The 14664-nt window shown below is 41.8% G+C and overlaps 1 protein-coding gene across 1 annotated transcript in view; it reads right to left on the reverse strand.

Annotated features, from left to right (window-relative positions):
- The window catches only part of RABEP1 (rabaptin, RAB GTPase binding effector protein 1), a 49905-nt gene that overhangs the window by 27591 nt on the left and 7650 nt on the right, over positions 1 to 14664 (reverse strand). Inside the window, exon 2 of the mRNA XM_061355497.1 lies at positions 1493 to 1621. Within this exon, the coding sequence (XP_061211481.1) occupies positions 1493 to 1621 (129 nt within the window). The remainder of the gene's footprint in view (positions 1 to 1492; positions 1622 to 14664) is intronic.

Genomic DNA, 14664 nt, shown 5'->3' on the forward strand with positions numbered 1-14664 from the left:
GTTTTCAGTTAATCTGAAGCAAAAAGCTCTAGAAGATGTATATTATACAACTGACTCCAAAAGCACCAACACAAAATATAGTTTTATGCCCACATCGCCTATTTCAATGGCAATCACTTTTAGCAGAAACATCTGGCCAGCGTACAGCAGACACCAAGGTATCTCCATGTCTTTTCCTCAATACCAAAATGCTTATAAACTCTGATGCCCCCACACCTTACCTCTTGAGAGACACATTGGAACCCAGAGCTAATCAGGTACTCAAAAAGGCATTAACTCTCACATAAAACAAAACAAAACAGGATCATATCGTATTTATATTACTTAGTTTTCAAACAGTATTAAGGATGGGTTTTAATAGTCACAATGTACATTTAGGAAAAGGTCTTGAGAACAGAAAGGGAAAAAAGCTTGGGAGGGGGAGAGAAAAGTAATTGCTTGTACTTTCTGCTCCGGTATCCTTTCACCAGAGTGAAAGTACATGTGAAAGTTGGATTTTTTTTTTTCCATCAAAATTGATTTTTATTTTCTTTTGTTTTTACTGTTCTGGAAAGGGAGAATTATTGCTGATCTCATCAACAGTGTCTTTTAGCTTAAATTTCCTTTTATCAAGCTGCTAGAAACGCAAAGAAATAGGCTTTCTGTATGATCTGATCTTCATTATGGCTGTTGTATTTCTGCTCTCATAAGCTTATACAAGCAGCTGCAGTCTTAATGCATTTCTTTTTTGGCTCTGCTTTCATATGTTAAAGACAGAAAAATCATCAGGATTAGAAATAAATCAATTTGGCTCTCAGAATAACAGCTATCTCTGCTCTGCAATTCTGCATCAGATATTTGAACTCATATGGTTCAAATTTTCCTCTAAAGAGTGTTATTGAAATAGATGCCCTTGGCTGGTATTAACATTTTTATGTTTGCCTGCTTATATTCTTCCTCAGATGGAAACTGAAGACAAATTAATACTGCATTAAAAAGCTAGGCACAAAGCACACACAGTACACCATCTAGACCTCTAGACCACTTCTTTCCACTTACCGGATCAGCTGCTGTTCAGAGAATGAGCACACCATGACTTCAGCAAGTGAGTATTAAAATTCAGTGGTGTTTTTCAGTGTACACCAAGTTACTCTGCTGATTCCTATCCATGCAGGCAAACTCAATCCTAAAAATTCATTCTAGGAAGCTAAGTAGCCACCTACTGAATTTCACTCTCTGCTTGTTTCTCATGTTCTTATTATAGCTGTGTGAAAGATTACTGCTACTTTTCTATTTCTGGCAAATCAAACACAACAATGCCTTATGCCATTAACCACGCTGGATATCCTAGTAGAAAACCCCCTTAAATCCCAATTATCCTTAAAAAAAAGAAAGCATGTGGTGTGCACAGGCAAATGGGAAGTAGTAGTTGGCCTTACAAAAATTATTCTTCATATAGGAAATATGTGAAGTTTAATAACCTTCAGAATAATTTAGAGAATTGAGAACTTACCCTCTTTAGCCAGGTATAACTCCTTAAATTTTGCTCTCTTTTGATTAAATTCTTGCTCAAGCTGCTGCTTTGTGCGCAGAAATTCTGCATTGACCTTTTCCAATTCAGCTACCCGTTGTAGAAGAGCAACTGGAAATGAAACAGAAGGTAAGGTACATCACTAACAGGGGCATCCCATTCTGCAAGCTTGAGGCTTGGGGCTTATCCTTTTAAAAATGTCTTTACTCATTAACTCGGCTATTCCCCCATGATACCTCAGGACAACCAGTCGCAGTCCTTTAAATAACAAAGGCAGGCAAGTTGTCTTCAAATGTAGCACTGAACTGTAGACCTCTTCACAGCACTGGAGGCTGGGAATTCTGTAGAAAACAATCAACCTCCCCCCCACCCAAAACCCTGCAATTTTCTATACACAATGAAGGAAGAAATGCGAAAAAAACCTAGTGGTTTCTAGTGGTGCTTCTTTCCAAAATGCTGGGGATTCAGTCACAAGGCATAGGAATACTGTGTGAAGGCCGCGCGACAAAGTGCCAGGTTCTGAAAGATGAGGTCAAAGAAAACAAGGTGACTGCTCAGCTAGCAACTACTGAAGAGCTAAGCTGAAAATTAGCTGCTGTTGTTTCCTGCGCTCAGTTCCGCATGTTCACCAAAAGGGGGTGAAAACAGACTCTACTCAGTAAGATCAATCCCTCCTCATTTCCAACAGGTAAAAATCCTCACGCTACTTTCCACTATTCACCACATTAGCAGTTGATCTGGTGGCACAATAAAAGAGAAAGAAGTCCACAAAGCACCTAAAGATTGGTACACTGCAGTTATTACTGAAGAAAACATGTAATACCATTGTACTGTGATATAGAGGTCCCACACAACCACCAACCCTGTGTCGGAGACTTTATGTCGTCGCGATGCGGAGGGAACACAGCACAATCAATATGATTGATAAAGTGATCCGTTTATTCATCTGAGGTCCAGGGTATATATAGTGTTAAACTGCTACATACACACATTTTTGGAAGATTAGAAGCGAGCGGGAAAATTCTGCTTTCTGTTACATTTGCTACTTTTAGCGTGCTTCTTGCAACTTCACCATCCTGCTCCTACATCCTGCTCACCTTGAGCGACTTACCAAGTCTCTTTGTTTTACAACTTACTAAGACTCTTTGCTCTACTGCACGTAGCTGACCCTTAATAACCTAAGGTTAGGCCTTGCAGCCTGGGTAACTCCAGTACAAGCCTCAGAGTTCGGCTAAGACCAAACAGCTGAGATTGCTTCTTATGTCCATCGTTACAGAACTGGTCCCTTAGTCAAGGGAATGTGACCTTTGTCTGCTAACCACGCTTCCACAACCCTGTAATACTGATTTTTGTGTGCGATGTTGAGTACTTTGCACCTCAATAAGTATAGGTCCGGTTTAGGTGCCAAACAGTTTTATACTGCACACCTCAGAATTCAAAATTCAAATATTCAACAGAAGCAAAAAACAGATGAGCCAGAACAAAACCCATCTCCATGGTGCAATGCACTGGGCAAATAATGTTCCTCTACACAATTCGCTATCTGTTCTGCAAAAGCATTTTATGGACACGTTCCAAATCTGCTGTGCAAAGCTGAATCTCTTCTTTTGAGTTACAGCCTCTGTATAGCACAGACTAGATACATAATAGTGATCCATCTGAAGTGTTCACACATGACACCTAACATGCTTCTCACCAAAAGCAAGTAGTGACAACATAGAACAAAGGCTGCATCAAACATTTACTTATGAACAGCTGGAATTAGATCTAGAGCTTACAGTGGTAAAACAGTGGATGTTCAATGCCACTGAGATTGGCTGAGTTATATTTATTTCTAGTACCTGGTGACTTCGAGCTGATACAAACAAAAGGACCTCTTAAAAGCACAGGTATGTTGTATCAATTGCTGGTTATGAGGGCTTAATAGTGTTACAAAATACAGCATTATATCTGTCAGCTAAAAGATATACGTAGATCCAGGACTAAAGACATTTTAGTGTTGCTTTTCTACAGAAATCCCAATGTATATATTTTTTTATTACCTTAAATATCAATAAATGAGTTTTTCTAGCCAGCAACAATACCTGGATAGTGCAAAGCCAACTGCAGAGGAATATTCTCCATAAAATAAAGGAACCTGCAGCAAAGATGACACACTGAGAGCAAAGCTTCAAGTGTGTTAGGAAGGTGGCTAGATCAAAACCAGGGAAGCAATAGCACATATGGAGCCAGGACCAGGGAGCAAAAATGCTTCCCAAGGCTAGAGAGATGCCTTTGATCTCTTGCTGCAGTCTTCCAAAGGGAAAGGGTTTGCTGACATCTCCACTCCCCACTACTTGTGATGGGGGATGATGTCAGGAAAGCCGCTTCCACAGCCCGGAGGGAAGAGCAGCTCACTGGCTGGCCCCCCAGCCTGCTGCCTCACACCTCGGAGGAATGAAAAGCCAGGCCTGGCTCTGAGGAGGTGGGTTTGATCTCACAGTTTCAGCTCTTGAAAGAAACCATCCGAGGCACTAAAGCCTAAGTGATCTGTATGCTGCGGTTCAGGCTAAACTGTGCAGGCCCAGCCAAGCAGCTGCCATTCTGCAGGCCTGAAGCCACACACACATTTATAGAACCATAGAATGGTTTGTGTTGGAAGGGGCCTTAAAGCTCATCCAGTTCCAAACCCCTGTCACAGGCAGGGACCCCTTCCACTAGAGCAGCTTGCTCCAAGCCCCTGTGTCCAACCTGGCCTTGAGCACTGCCAGGGATGGGGCAGCCACAGCTTCTCTGGGCACCCTGTGCCAGCGCCTCAGCACCCTCACAGGGAAGAGCTTCTGCCTAAGAGCTCATCTCAGTCTCCCCTCTGGCAGGTTAAAGCCATTCCCCTTGGCCTGTCCCTACAGGCCCTTGTCCCAAGCCCCTCTCCAGGTTTCCTGTAACCCCCCTTTTAGGTATTGGAAGACCATTATAAGTCTGTCCTGAGCCTTCTCTTCTCCAGGCTGAACAAGCCCAATCTCTTAGCCTGTCTCCATAGGACAGGTGCAACACAGGACAGAGGAATGTGGACACCACTCACCTTACAAACACTGGTTTGAAGACCATACCAAGAAGAGTTTAACTCTACCATTAATTCTGACAGTTAACAAACCAACTGCAGTCAAACCCCCATCCCAAAGAAGACTCAAGCCCTCCTTATTTACGGGTTTCTCTTTCCATTTATCTCCCACAGAGACACAGCAGCAGCAGCTGTGCTGCTGTCCCCATCAGAGCTGTTATGCAAAGCAAACAAGCTGTATTTCTTCTGAAGGTGAGAGTTGTTTCTGCAGAGGATGGAAGGATGAGAGGACACCACAAAAACAGAAAGCTCGAGTGTGCTAAAGCTGTGGGAACAACAGACTCAACCTTTTCAAACCCTCCTGCCCTAGCAGAAAGAGGAATGGCAGCGTCACCATGCGGGAAATGCAATCTAACTATTTCCATTTTTACAGTATCCCCCTCTCTGCAGCCTGGCAGTTACGTGTAAAAAGCAATAAATAAATAATCAACCTCCACCACAACAGAGCTCTGCAACACCAGCCCAACAATTTAAGGTATCACCTGCAGGTCAGGCACCTCTGCTACTGTGTATTAACATCAGTTTTCAGATACTAAGTCTAAAGTGGTTTTACCACCTGTGCTACATACATGGCTCAGGACAGACCTTAGCATATCCACACTGCAGCGATCCAAGGCACATCAACTGGAGGACAGTAAGCTATGCAACTCATCATCCCCTGGAAATGCACGTGCATAGAAAGTAAAAGCAAAAGAAGGTTTATTTTCTAAGACAGCATGACACCTCCTTTCTGTTGAGTTTAAGTGATTAAGCTTACAAAAACATTTTCTTCTTTCTATGACTTGCATGGAGACACTCCAAAAGGAAAGTGTGAACCCAAGCTGCCAGATGCAGGTAACTGTAGGCTGCACACCACCAATTAAAGTCTGCCTGGAAATGTACTGAAGTCAATGACAGGAAATGGACTCATTCATAGATCTTTTCAGTTAGCCTTTCTCATTTATAGCTTACTTCTCACTCTGAATTTAGGTCCAACTCACCCCAGGTCTGTAACAGAGCTAAAAACTTTATATTTACCATCAACAGGTAATCTAAAATCAATCCTAATCCCAACCATACATTTTGTAGTGACAGTTTTAACTTGCCAGGGTCTCTGTCCCTATGCACCTATTTCCATGCACAGAAATGCAGCTATCAGTGTTTAATGACACCAGTGAAGTATATAGTAAACAAAGTCTGACAGATGGTCAGTTCTGGTGGAGCTACACCTGACTGAAAGAGGATCTTGTATCACACATGAGATCAAAACAGGCACAGAACATGCTGTAAGTCATAAAAGCAGTAGAAGACCTGATTCCCTAATTAGAGCCCCAACTCATCAAGAAACAAACAAAACCCCTAAAGACCCGTTTTCTTAACTCCTGAAATCAGATCAAATTCCTTAACTCCTGACCACTAAGAATTTAAATGAAAATTGAGGTTTCAAACTGAAAAACAAACACACACACAAGAAGTCCCTTTGGCCAACAATTTATTAGCTGTAAATAACACTTCCCCTCTCCCCCCCCAATGTATTAAGGCAAATAGGCTCCTGATGACACGAATATGCCCATTAAATTACTTATTTGTTCCTAAGGAACGCAGATTTTTGCAGACACTTCAGGATCACCATCTCCCTGTTTCACACTAACATTACAGCAGAGTATGCTATTTTGTGGCTTAACCAGGAAGAAGAACCCAAAAGAAGGGCAGCAAAACTTAATTCAGAGTGAAGTCATCAATTGATGGGAGAACCATAAAACTACAGGATTACACAAAGAGAAACTCCAGTGAAAAAGAGACAACTTTCTCTTAACCTACTACACAGCAAAGTTTCAATTCAAGGAAAACCCAGGAACGAACACACATTTCTCACCAAGTAGTTACTGAAATGCTGTTCCACAGATCAGCTCCCAAAAGGATTAAATTTTATGTATGACAAAGCTTCCAGTTACACAAACACAGAGTGACCATTCCAGAAGCAAGACAGACAAAGCTGATTATCAATAAGGCTATTTTTGAGTACTAAATCTCTTTATCAAATACCACCAAGCTTTCTACTTGATATTTAAAGTGTCAAACATTACATCAAGAGTTCAGTCCTACGTAGCTGAAATCTGAAAAACAGAACAGGAGAAAAAAACCTATACATACAATAAACTTTCTTGAGACAAAAATGAAATAATTATTAATAATAATAATAACAACCACAACAACCACCATCCACTTCTCTTATTCTTCTGTCATTTCCTACCTCCTTCTTTTCCTGTCATGATTGCTCAAGACAGAAGAATGGACAAATAAACATATATGGCTGCATATTTTTCTTTATACTTACTTCCTAAGAGTACTCATTCTCATTTACCATGACATCATTCTGGAGCCACAATTATTTTAGCATATAAATTTTTAATGTAAGAGTCTGCCACCAGGACGTGTGTTTAGAATGCAAAAGCTTTTCTTTGTTTTCTTCAAACAGGATTTGATTAATAAATACATAAATAACTCCCTAAAAGCTCCCATATCCTTAAAATATACTCCAATACAGCCCGTTCTGCAACAGGCACCCAGAATCAAAGGAATAGATCATGGTTCTTTTAATAAATACGTTGAACAGAAGTAATTCCTGACTCATAAATGGAGGTTGCTTTATTTTCAAGGAACAAAATTTGCTCTTCCACAGAGGTATTCAGCAGTGGCAGACTAAACTGAAGGGGGGGAAAAAGGAAGGAAAGAATTATTTGGTTTTCCCAAACTTGCATTAAGTATTTTATTCACATGGAGAAATTGTTATATCCATTTGTGGTCAGCATACGCTTTCCTAGTTTTATTTGAAGACAGAGAATTACACCAGACTTCTCACTTGACACTTGTTTTCAGGGTGGCAACAAATCCCTTTGGATTGTCACACCTCTCCTTTCCAGAGTACTTCACTGCATGCAATGATGATAGCTTAAGCTACAGAAGAGGAAAAAGAAATGGTTCTAACCAGCAGCTCTGCAGAGGAAGACGTCCTGCTGCCCGCCAGTGTTACCACTAAGTAGTTCTGCAGAAGTAACTCTGAGGCAGTTCCCCATTCTGGCTTTCAGAGACATTATTGCATTCATCCAACAATTTAATATCCACAGTGTGTTCTCTATTGATTAAACATCCACAGGCAAACAGTCAAGTACAACTTTAACACTGTGTATGTAAAAACTTAGTATTGTTGACAAATGCAGCTCTCACTTATGATACAGAATTGAACCTTGCATTATATCTGCTACAGTATGTTTTTATTTATTCCAATGAATCAATAATTGCAGGATCAAAAATATTCAACTGAGCACTGCATATTATGAACATCTAACCACGTTATAATGATTACATTAATGGAAGTTTGCAATACACTATTAAACTTTGAAAGCAGTATTATTTTTCATTCAAGTTGAATGACTAAAACACACCTTTCCACTGTAACTTTTAGCCCTAGCAGTGCCTGTTCCTACTCTATTTTCCTTTATGTTAAACACTGTATGATGTGTTACATTAAGGATCTCAGGGAAAGAAAACAGAAAGGCCACCACAATTTAAAGAAATCAGGTGGTTTGACTAAATGGGAATATACTTTTCTATAATACAATCAAGATGAGAACAAGAATAATGGGAAGAGAAAATAAGGGTCCTTTAAATGGCTTAATTACCCCTGCACAGTTGAACAGCCATACACAATAACTGCTAAGCAATGTTTGCCACGATACTGTACAAACTTGCTTCACTGTTTATAGGACCATCTTCATGGCATTTGACATGAGCTGCTTACATTTCCCAGGGGCATCATCTCTGAAGATCTTGGTGCCGTTTCCACCAGCTGCTGTTTGCTCACTGTGAAGTGTTGCTCAAGATCAGCACCAAAGTTACATCTGCTTTACACTGACGCAGCAGGCAAACAAACCTGAGAGCATTTCCAGGTTCAGGTCAAACACCAGTTACCAAAAATGTCACTCAGTACTTGTTAGTAAAACAACATGCTGTCCTGGCTCTTTGGTGTACAACCATTTTTACTGAAATCTTCCCCAAAATATGTTTATCCAGCATCATTACATGGGAAAAAAGCCAACGTACTGTTTCTGCTTCCTCTTTTTTTTTTTTTCCACTTCCCGCTTTTTCTCTCCCTTTTCACAGCGTTCACATGTTAACTACTTCCTTGCTTTGTAACTGCCTCCCTCCTCTTCTTTCTTGGACACAAACTGAAGCAGTTGCTGTTCTGGGGTCCAGTTCTCCATCCCTTGACACTCCATTTGCACTCAGTAAAGTGGAACCACTCCTGACTTCTTCCCAGTTTTGATAAGCCCGCTTCATGTGATGAGTAATGCTCCTCACCTCTTCTACCCATTTAGTCATTCTGCCCCAGGTAACTTAAGTCTCGTTTTACACTGATGCTTAGTTAAACATTATATATATTAGACTGCAGTGGAACAGCATTCACTCACATCAAGTATCACAGGAATGCAGTTAATTGCATATGTCCGTGTTGACAGAAGTGGGCTTGAATTTTCTTCCAGCAATTCACCTTTCATTGCTAAAAGCACCATTTCTTCCCAAGGACAGTCCCCTACCTCCATCATTAAAGCCCGGCTTTTCCTACATCCCTTAAGAGAGCAGCTGGCTCTTGCCTTCACCATTTAATTAGCACTACCATCGGCCCTCTCAGTTTTGTGTGCACAATTTTACCCATGGAAGTTTCAACTTGATGCATGAGGGGTTTTGGTATCATTAGTTTTTACTTCATTTCTGCCACTGCTGAATGCAGGTGGGGAGAATAACCCCTTGTAACATTTCAGGAAAATGTTATTTGTCAGCACTTTTCATTTGGGGCCTCATCATTTCAGTGATAACTTAAATAGGCAGCAGTGGGTGAACCACAGTGTCAGAGAAGCCACCCAGACACTATGGTTATCCTACAGAAAGCATTTTGGCTGCATCCTGTTGCTACCATCAGCAAATCTCAGGCAGGCAGAGTTGGTAAGATTTAATGCAGAGCAGAGTATTTCAGAAGTCCACAGTAAGCTACAGTCTGGTGAACTTTGAATTCATCTCTAGTGACACAAAATGGAGAGAACCGAATTCCCAGTCTCATCCCACTCATCAGCATTCTCCCTGCTTTCTCAGTGGCACATTCATTCCTTTTGCTTTAACAGATTTTCATTTTTTATAACTGCTCTTCGCAAGAGGATCAATTTTAAAAGACAACTGCAGGAAAGAAGCTCAATGACTTCTGGGGTTTATGAAGGGTTTATTTACTCTACAGGCAGTGTACATTTACTCAAACTAGGCACTGCTTGAGCAAACAAGACCATAGGGATGGCTGCACAAAACTCAGCAGAAGGTTAAGTATCCAAGTCATGGGGAATTTTGGTTCTTGCAACTGTGGTGAAGGGATGAGGGGTGTCACTTTGTGCAAATTCTCCACTTTCGTACAGTGATGTGATGATGCTCTTGATTTTGGCATGGGGATTCTTTTTTGTTGTTGGTGGTGCGAGTTAAACTTGTGAAGATTGTGTTGTATGTGGATTTGAGTGATAATTCTTAGATATGTAAATGAGAGAGGTTAGGGGTGGAATGGGTTTGCCTAGCAAGGTTTTGATAGCAGGGGTCTGAAGGGGTGGCTTCTGAGAGAAGCTGCTGGAAGCTTTTCCTCTGTCTGACAGAGCCAGTGCAGCCAGCTCCAAGACACACCCACCACTGGCCAAGGCCAAACCCACCAGAAATGGTGGTAGCACCTCCGGGTGCAGCCCATGGTGGGGAAACTGGCCCCCCCAGCCCATTGAAGCCCATAGTGGAGCAGATACCCACTTGCAGCCTGGGGAGAACCCCACACCAGAGCAGGTGGATGACCAAAGGAGGCTGTGGGAATCCTGCACCAGAGCAAGTTCCCATCAGCACCTGTGGCCCCATGAAGAGAGAAGTCCACACTGGAGCAGCTTTACTGGCAGGACCTGCAACCCGCAGGGGTCTCGCACTGGAGCCGTCTGTTCCTGAAGGACTGCACCTCATGGGAGGGAGCCATGATGGGGCAGTTCACGAAGAACTGCAGCCCATAGGAAGGAGTCACATTGGAGTAGTTGGTGGAGAACTGTCTCCCATGGGAGGGATCCCACACTGGTGCAGGGCGAAAGTATAAGTCCTCCTCCCCTGAGGAGGAAGAAGCGATAATGTGTGATGAACTGACACCACCCACATTCCCTGTCCCCCTGCACCACTGGCAGGGAGGAGGTGGAGAATTCAGGAGTGAAGCTGAGCCCAGGAAGAAGGGAGGGGTGGGGGGAAGGAGTTTTAAGATTTGGTTTTATTTCTCATTATCCTACTTTGATTGATTGGTAATAAATTAAACAGATTTCCCCAAGTTGAGTCTGTTTTGCCCAAGACAGCAATTGTTGAGTGATCTCTCCCTGCCATCTCAAGCCTTTCTTTGTATTTTCTCTCCCCTGTCCAGCTGAGGAGGGGAATGACAGAGGAGCTTTGGTGGGCTCTCAGAGTCCAGCAAGGGTCAACCCCCACAGAAGGTTACATATCCAGGTACTGGTGACATTTCTTTACAGGGGTTCACAGCTTGCACTGAGTGTCATTGCTACTGTGATTACACCACCATCATCTCAAAGCCCGGATAGATCTATATACCCTGCAGTCACAGCCTGACTTGATCCCTTTGGCAAAGCTTTTTGAGCATTTAATACATAGAAGCTTAAACAATGCATCTGTCAAACATGTCAGCTTTCACACACACTTTCACCACTCCTTTTATTTCATCAGGCTGTCCTACTGCATTAAGTGGTATGTTAAACATCCAACACAATGGATGCGTTAAGCAGACAGAGGAGGCTCCTTCAGCCTGTAATAACACCTCCTTCAAGCAGTCACCTACTCCAATGCCACAGTATTTTAAAGCAAGTCCCCAAAAATGTCAAGTCACTTAATGCCTCCTGACCAAAGCAACTGAAAACATGAATGAGTCTTCATACTCACACAGAACTGCTTCTGCCAAGCTTTTCCATGCTACCACATCTCATCATTTGCATGACATAACCTCAAAATGCAGAAGAGGATTTAACCGCTTCACATAGCAACTGCACTTGACAGTGAGGTTTCAGTGTATCTTGCAAGAAAAACAAAATTTAAAATCAGGATATTGTCTGTCTTAATAAACCATCAGAAATCTGCCCTTCTGATCAAATGAAAGAACATTCCTGATTGACAGCTACTGAGGGAGAGATTCTGACACGCATAGGAGGCCACGTTCACAATCTGTCACTGAACACCACAAATATGTTTTCTTACAATGTAAACATTTGCTAAGCCAAGACAAACTCAGTACTGATCTTCTTTCAAGATCATTTATTTGCTGATTCATTTGGGAATCAAATGAAAATGGGAGTGGGAGGGGGAAAAAAGTCCCTTTGACTCCTTACATTTATCCCTTTGCCTACAGATTTATTAAAGGCGGTCCTCTTTCGGGAGGAAAAGTGAACAGAGTATGACTCAGCTTTCAGGGGAGAAAGCACAGCAAACCAACCCTGCTGCATTGTTCTTCTATATTAAACTGCTTCGTCAAAAATAAAACTATTCCATTAATGCAAAAATTCCCCCCAGACCACTAGTCTGAGATCTCGTGCTCACCTGACATTTGTCACTGGGACAACTGAGGTGTAGCTTTGGGAGCATCCAGACTGGACCATCCCGAATACTCCGCTTCCCAGTTGCTGAGCAGAAAGGACAAATTTCATGAGGAACTAGCACACTTGAAAATTCAAAGGAAGGTGACAAAAATGAATGTGCAATTGGAGACATAAGCACACAGCTAGACCAAGAAGATAATGCAGAAAGATCCCAAAAGTCATCACTGCTGTGAAATTTATACAGGCAATGGCTTGTGTAGTTTACCATTACTACAGGTATGAAGAGACTGCCATTTCAAGGAAATCAGCACTTTGGGGACATTTTCAAAAGCTGCTATAATCAATAATAGCATGCAAACCCAATTCCACATGCAGCTACCAGACAGCACCACTGTACTGCTACAGGTATCAGCAAAGCTTCAGAAACAGCAGTAATTAATGCATAAGCTGAGAGTTATCAGTGTGAACAAGCATTACAAAAGGGAGTTAACTCCGGATTTCTTTTCCTCTGTGGCTCCCTATCCCTTCTTGGCCACTCAAACTGGTAGGCAGAGAAGATACTGAGAAAAGTAACAGGTGACTTCCAGAGTAATTTGCAAGTGTTACTTGTCAGAAGAGCAGGTTGCAGGCATGAAAACACAGTGCTTAGAGTAACGTCTTAAAGGATATAAATCTTACTAAATGGCCTGGAAAATAATTTTGCCAGATGACAAATAATAAGTGATGATTACCATCTTTCTTTGATAAGGAACGGGATATGGTTCCTGTCATTTGGAGTAAGGTTTCTACAGCAATTTAATAGCTTCCCTGAGAACAACAGGACACTACTCCCCCAAGCCTCTATAATCTATTTCTTGACAGAAAACACTGCCATCATTCTATATATATGGGGTTTTTTTGCTACCACTAGTCAACCAAATGAATTTCTGAACAGCTAACAAGGAAGAAAATCCTCCTCCAGCATTATTATTTAATTAAATAATGCCTGGGATACAAGCAGTATAGAACATGAACACTTTATTAAGCCTGTAGTTATGAACATTTTACATCAACTTAAGTACTGATGGTCACCTGAAGAGGTAACTTAACACTTCCACTTCACCCTGACCACGCATGCCTTTTATCCCCACCATGCTGCCTTTGAGGCTGTACAGTGACAGGATCAGAGAAGTGACACAGCAACAAGTTGGGGGATGGCAGGTGAGTAAGTCAAGCCAGTTTTCAGCCTAACCAGGTCCCCAGGCTTACCATTTGGCTGAGAATATACCAGAACTGGCACAAACATGATGGCGAGGATGTAGAGTGATTTAAATTGTGATAAACAGAGACTGAACTATATATACCCTTGGACACTCATATTACTACTATGAGGTCTCCACCCTTTCCTTTATGCTCATCAGGTCTATCACTAAATTAAACTCATTAATCCAGCAGTGAGTAGTTATCAGCCGGGTGACTGAGTTGAACTGGCTGAGTAATGGGTCCAATGCACAGAGCTGCCACAGAAGAAATGACAGGAATGCCATTGTGGGAGCAGGAAGAAGAGAGCAGGATCACTCCATTCAGCAGCAGCTATCTTCTACACTGCCTCAGCTGCAACGTAAAACCACAGCCCATGGGTCCAGTTTGATAATCAGTTTAAACCTAAGTGCATGCTGCTTGCCAAAAGAAATAGCCGGGCCTTCCTTCTGTCCTGCACTTTCTCTTGTGGCAACAGATCACTGTACTCATGCAGCAGAACTTAGTTTTTAAGACATGATGACTGTCATTTGTAAGTGATAAATGACCTTCCTCAAATCCTGATTTCCATTCAAGGCTCTCTGGGGGAAGCTTACAAACTTAATCTGTATCGGAAAGCCAATTCCAAAGCTCAAGTTTCCCATCAGTGTTTGTACACACACGGGTTTTGAACAAATGCAGCTTTTGAAAGGGTGACTCCAGTATAGATGTATTTAGACTGGTACAAAACCTAGAGCTGTAGATAAAAACTATATAAGAAAACATTTGTATTCCAGAACAAGATTAGGCTCACATTTGATTTTGTGATTCTGATTGATTTACTTCTGCTTAAAAGCAAATATGCTAGTACAACACTGCAGTTAGATTAGACCTACAACATGCTATTACAACCCTTCCTCCTGTATCATCAGCTAAACGTAACCCCCAGTGCCTCAAACGAACATAACCTTTGTAGCATCAGGAGTTCCTACACCATTTAGAGATTTAGCATCTTTATCTCCAGTTTCATCTAAAACTCAAACAGAAGCTGAAGACCTGACAGACAGCTATAATATGTTCACAGCTAGAAGCATCAGTCAAGCACAGAATCCCGAGTCTGGCTAATTGCTTTCTCATTAATTTAGCACACATCTCTAGATACAGCACAAAGATGAAGATATAAACAGGCATCATGAGGTGCC

Source organism: Neopsephotus bourkii, unplaced genomic scaffold (genome assembly GCF_033783945.1).
Source record: "Neopsephotus bourkii isolate Nb327-2 ecotype Australia unplaced genomic scaffold, CSIRO-AGI_Nbou_v1 NB_804, whole genome shotgun sequence".
In the NCBI taxonomy this organism is placed as follows: Eukaryota; Metazoa; Chordata; class Aves; order Psittaciformes; family Psittacidae; genus Neopsephotus; species Neopsephotus bourkii.